This window comes from Limulus polyphemus, unplaced genomic scaffold (assembly GCF_000517525.1).
Source record: "Limulus polyphemus unplaced genomic scaffold, Limulus_polyphemus-2.1.2 Scaffold278, whole genome shotgun sequence".
In the NCBI taxonomy this organism is placed as follows: Eukaryota; Metazoa; Arthropoda; class Merostomata; order Xiphosura; family Limulidae; genus Limulus; species Limulus polyphemus.
In genome coordinates, this window is record NW_013665888.1 from 581,053 (window position 1) to 587,398 (window position 6,346).

General features: G+C 35.6%; 1 protein-coding gene across 3 annotated transcripts in view; it reads left to right on the forward strand.

Moving 5' to 3' along the window:
- Positions 1–6,346, forward strand: part of LOC106456992 (pre-B-cell leukemia transcription factor 1-like) — a 224,263-nt gene that overhangs the window by 171,633 nt on the left and 46,284 nt on the right. For all 3 annotated transcript variants that reach the window (XM_013916378.2, XM_013916376.2, XM_013916377.2), the window contains exon 3: positions 2,428–2,678. In XM_013916378.2, coding sequence (XP_013771832.1) covers positions 2,428–2,678 — 251 coding nt within the window. The remainder of the gene's footprint in view (positions 1–2,427; positions 2,679–6,346) is intronic.

Here is a 6,346-nt window from a genome sequence, read left to right on the forward strand (position 1 = left end):
TTCGATTCAACGGAGCTATAAAATCTTGTTGGGGATATTGTTCAATTTATAAATAATGCTACTCGATTCAACAGAGCTATAAAATCTTGTTGGAAATATTTGTTTAAAATACACATTGTTAACGTAGCACAGGAGAATAAAAGTCTGAACCTGAATTGCATCTAAACTTGGGGAACAAGTTGTGTTTATGAAGGTTTCGCTAGCAAATGGCTTCTTTTTTGTTGTTCTTTTTAGTTATCAAGTTTTGTTGTTAAGTTAGGAGTCGTGTCTCGTTCCTCGTTATACTCGCCCTTGCTCTCGAACCTGCATCTGTCCATAGTTACTTAGTGTATATGAGTGTTGTTTTCCATTAAAAGGTAAAAAAAAAAAACATAGTTGATAAATGAGTAGGGGGGATTAACTCTCGCCCACGCTAGTCAACGCCATTATGGGGAGGTGGCACTGTTTAAAGATAACGGTATATCACCGGCAAAGGAAGGCGCTGATGATTTAACACACTCCAGAGAATGGCAACGCCGATTATGGCAGTCCAGAAAGAGAGGTGTTAACGGACTTGAGATAATACAATGTCAATTTGTTGGGGTTCTGCACTCTGGTCACTTAATTTACTGTTATCTTGTAAGAATGGGAGTGGCACTTACGTCAGTTGCTTACGTCAGCAACAACAACATCCAAGTGGTGGTCGACGGTGTGTTCTTTCAAGGCGGATTAACTTTCTCGGTAGTATTTCTACGACCTCCCCCCCCCCCCCCACCATTCAACCCACCTTCCCATATAATTTTTTATAAGCTTGACGAATTATTAATAAAAACTAAATAAGGCCTGATATCCTAATAAAATTATTATGTTGTCTTTCAGAATCTGTAGTGCATGCTAGAGGGATTTTCACATATTTATAGTAAAATTAGAAGGAAGAAAAAACGGCCTTCACAATTATCTGGAGTGTGAAGGTCGTTTTTTTTTCTAACTAATAAAAATATATTACTTAGGTATTCTGATTTTTTTTTATTTGGCGTGAAGGTTGAAATTTGCGGTAGCTATCTCATTAATCTATTGATTTTGTCTTCAGTTATGTATCTCTTTTTGGGGGGACAGTGGACAACTGCAAATGGACTATGTAGCTTCGTCCGTAAAGTATGTCTTGAGAGCACATGATGTGCAGCCTTCGTGTGTTAAGATGGACTTTTGTAGACCAAAACCCGTATTTCTTTCTCACTCATTTGAAGTTTTAGAAACATACAAAAAAAAAATAATTAAAGACAAGGTGTACAAATAAAAAAAAATCATATTCCGATGCATAAAACACTATAAACTCCAGTTTTAAAATGAACGTATGGTTTAAAACACCCTATTAGTGAACCTTGAGTTTATCTTTATGATGTTAGAGTGGTAGATGCATTTTCGGTTCGGCGTTTGAAGTTTTACGTCATTTGAATTTGTGTTCACGTCACTAAGAGAAAACAATACTTATTATTTGGTTCTGATATAAATACAATATGAAACTACAGGCAAAAGATCTATATCAACACGAAATGTTTACGAAACTATAAATTACATCTCATATGTAATTCTGTTTGTTTGTTTATAATTAAGCACAAAGCTACACAATGGGCTATCTGTGCTCTGCCCACCACGGGTATCGAAACTCGGATTTTAGCGTTGTAAGTCCGCAGACATTCCGCTGTGCCACTGGAGGCCTGTAATTCTGATAAATTACCGTTTTGGAAAAACCTGGGAGTGATTACTTTAACCCTTAGATATCAAATCTGTCTCGAAGTCAGACTTTTTTCCTATTGTGTTTAGTACCCCTCAACCCTTTGCTCTGGCAATCAGTGGGTCGCGGGTTCGAATCCCGTCCTTTCAGTCGTGTGTGTGTGGGGGGGGGATATATTATAATGTGACTGTAAATCTAACTATTCATTGGTAAAGAGTAGCCCAAGAGTTAGCGGTGGGTGGTGTTGACTAGCTGCCTTCCCTCTAGTCTATCACTTCTAAATTAGGGACGGCTAGCGCAGATAGCCCCCGAGTAGCTTTGTGCGAAATTCAACAATCGATTAAACAAACACACTTCAAACCAAAACTGATAAAATTTACAGGCTTAATTGCATGAGATATGTGAATAAAAATGGAATGATTTATGAACTCAGTTGCTTCATTTTGAGTCAAGCTTTTATGTATTACCACAATAAGTTTATTCTTGAAGTATCTCTAATCAAAATGTACTAGTAAATTATTATCTAATGTCGTTTATTGATAATCATCATATTCAATCACGAAATCATTTCAAAAGTTCGAAATTTTCCCGCCGTTGTCTCTTTGTTCACTCTACTTAAGAAAAAGTAAGTTGTTGCATGTTTTATAAACGTTATTTTTCTCCTGAGTTTAATAACTTTATTTTAATATCGTTAACAAATCTCGTCCCCACAGTTCTAAGTCTACGTAACACACAAGAAGACGAGCCACCTGATCCACAACTGATGAGGCTAGACAACATGTTAATAGCAGAAGGAATTGCCGGTCCTGAGAAAGGTGGGGGTGCTGGTGCAGCGACTAATGCTTCTGCAGCGGCCTCTGGTGGACCAGGTCAACTTGAACAAACAATAGAACATTCAGATTACAGAGCGAAATTATCACAGATTAGACAGATTTATCACCAAGAGCTTGAAAAATACGAACAGGTAAACAGTGCTGTGAATTATTTTTCTTTTATAACGTGAAAAAATGGACTGATTCATAACTGTCTTAAGTTGTTTGGTATTGACTGTAACGTCTTTAACTTGTCAGTTACCATACGTTATTTACTGATTAATTGTTGTAATATTGACATAGGCGTGTTGCAGAACCATACGTATATTTACTGATTAATTGTTGTAATATTGATATACACGTGTTACAGAACCATACGTTATTTACTGATTATTTGTTGTAGAACCATACGAATATTTACTGATTAATTGTTGTAATATTGATATAGATTTGTTGTAGAACCATACGAATATTTACTGATTAATTGTTGTAATATTGACATATAAGGGTTGCAAAACTATATGTATATTTACTGATTAATTGTTGTAATATTGACATATAAGGGTTGCAAAACTATATGTATATTTACTGATTAATTGTTGTAATATTGACATAGACGTGTTGCAAAACTATATGTATATTTACTGATTAATTGTTGTAATATTGATATAGACGTGTTGCAGAACCATACGAATATTTACTGTGACTTACGTATAGTTGTGACTTGATGTTCGTTTTTTAAATTTTTCAATAAACTGAACCCAAAAAGGAGCACCGAGTATTATAAATGTAGACCTGTATTTAAAATCAATAGTCTTGTCAATTTTGTATTTGTCGAGTTTTTAAACATTAGATAAGGAATCTCTATTTTCTTAAGAGGCAATGTTATATTGATGAAGAATTGGGAATATCATAAGGATAAATGCCTTCTAGAGGTCCAGCGGTATGTGTGCGTAATTACAACACTAAAAAACAGGTTTCAATACTCGTGGTGGGCACAGCACAGATAGCCCATTTTGTAGCCTTTGTCTTAACTACAAACAAACATAAGAAAATAATAATAAACTTTCCCTTGTGTATTTCAAGATTATTTTTAGATTCGAATAGGTAAAAAAACTTCAAACTTTGAATTTGTTTTGATCTCCTTTATTTATCTGTTTAAAAAATAATGAAGTGTTGTGTAACTTTTTCATTGTCTTTCTGTTTAATAGGAATTAACTTCTTGTGTTCGTAGACAAAACCAACATTATGTTTGGGTCTAATTTTGAGAGTGTAAAAAACAAGAAACTTATTAAGCTCCTTTTTTTTTCTAATTCACTTCCCTTGTGTAGTTTTAATAGATATAAACTCGTGTGTTACTTTTTTGTTTTCGCATTTAACTGAACGTGACATTTCCCGCTTTCTGGCAAAAAAATGCATTGTTACTTCATTACATTCTGTGCTTGATTACACGAAAAAAAAAAGAATATTTAATTCCGTTTGTGAACGGTTATACATTTTAAATGTTGTGAATCGTGACCTTTTTTTTTATCAAAGAAAAATATTAATATTCCAAAATACTTCCAACGGACCCCTATTTCAAGTAAAAGAGGAAAGATGATTTAGAACGAAAGCAATTAACTTGTTTAAAAAATCAAGCACCAATTTGACTCCAGAAGAAAGTAATTTTCGTACAAACCTTTTTAGGACGACTTAATGTGCTTTTTCGAAACAACAACAACAACAACAAAAAAGATATATTGCTGGTATATTTATCTTTCAAAGTCTGTAAAATAATATTCTTCAATTTTTTTCCCCTCTTTTTCTCTTCCCTCTCACCCTCTGAAGTAAGAATTCAACTTCTTCCCATCCTAATGATGTAAACGGCTCTCACGTATACTCAAAGCTGCATAAATTGTCATGAACAAAAGATAGCTTCATATTTCGTTTTTAATAAAAACCACAGAGGTGCGCAGTATATCAAGGCTTGTCTGTTAACGTGGATGATTTATTATATGTTTGTTACTCGTCAACAAATTTTATAAAGAAAATAAGTTTAAAAGTACAAACACGGTTAAAGATATTTAAAGAAGAGAGAGTCCTCAATACCCACTGCACGTGAAATTCTTTTAGGCAGGATTAGAGTAAATTATTTATTTTTCCTATTTTTATTAGCTATATTTTTGTGCGGCAGCAATACCAAGCGTGGGGCGCGATTCGATTTTATTATTCATCAGAATCTCTACCAGCCTACCGTCAAATTGAAATTATTGTAAAGTAAATTAATGTATGAGACCTTGGGTGTGGTCAAACAAATCAGTCGAAAGGGTTTGACCTCCTGAGTCCAAAACTGTAATTAGATCTCAAATCGGCCAAGAGATGACGAAGCTCTGAACTAAAAGTTTGTACTTGAAAAAAAGCAAACCTCTATGAGCCACTATGCCGCGGCTAAAATATTATATGATTGTGAAGATTAAGACTGAGCTAAGAAATGAATTGAGTAATAATATTTTTAAATAATACATTTCTTTTGTCACATTGTTGGGATGTATGTAATTAGGGATAGCTGTATAATAATAATAATAATACAAGTTTCATACGTAAATATTAGATCCAGAAGTATTGTATTCAACCACAAAAGACAAAGCTTTCTTTATTAGGTATGTATATGTGGATAATTATTATAATTGGATGCTATCTTTGCACGGTTTGTGGTTTGGTTTGAATTTCGCACAAAGCTACACGAGGGCTATCTGCACTAGCCGTCCCTAATTTAGCAGTGTAAGACTAGAGGGAAGGCAGCTAGTCATCACCACCCACCGCCAACTCTTGGGCTACTCTTTTACCAACGCATAGTGGGATTGATCGTCACATTATAACGCCCCCACAGCCGAAAGGGCGAGCATGTTTGGTGGGACGGGGATTCGAACCCGCGACCCTCAGATTGCGAGTCGAGCGCCCTAACTACCTGGCCATGCCGGGGCATCTTTGCACGGACTCGCCATGTTCAATTCAGAAAATAGAGAAATGCCTGTCTCGTGACTACAGTAGCACGTGGAGTAAGTTAACCTACCGTCCTTGTTAACTAGAGGATTCTTTATCTCTTCGTTTTTATTGTTATTTATTTTATAATCATTTGGGTCGACATAAAAATCCCTCGTTGATTTTCCTCTTACCTAAAAACATATTGTATATTTATTATCGTACATTGCTAATACTTTAAAAAGTCCTTATGCCTATTGATACGGCTTTCTGTCAGTGTTGTACACGATTGAGAAGAAAAGCCATATTTATAATGTATGCCTACCTCCATCACAGTAGCAGCGCCTCCCCTCTCCTCCCCCAGTCACCCGATTTTTTCGGCGACTGTCCTCCTAGTACCACCACTGGTCCGTGTAACCTCCACCGTAAAAGAAAGGCCTGTTATTAAGTGGCTGAAAACGTAGTGGTGTTAATGTTAAAGGGCTGTTGTTGTTTTTTTTTTGTTGTTGTTGGAAGAGTAACAATTTGCGAGGAGATGAGGAGGTTTGTTTTGGCAGGAAAATTACCCAGTTTCTCACGGATATAATTACAAAACGATCTTCCATCACACTTAGTCTTCGGATTATTTCCTGACGCTAGGGTTAGTGATAACCTCCGAGATCTTTGTACTGAAGTGGATTGAACCAATGTATAAGTGAAAGGAATAATAGCACAAGAAGAAGAAGAACAAGAAAGAAACATTAAAGCACGCTTTCGATACCCCGTGATGGTCAGAACACAGATATGTTTGTTTGTTTGTTATGAATTTCGCGCGAAGCTACACGAGGGCTATCTGCGCTAGCCGTCCCTAATTTAGCAG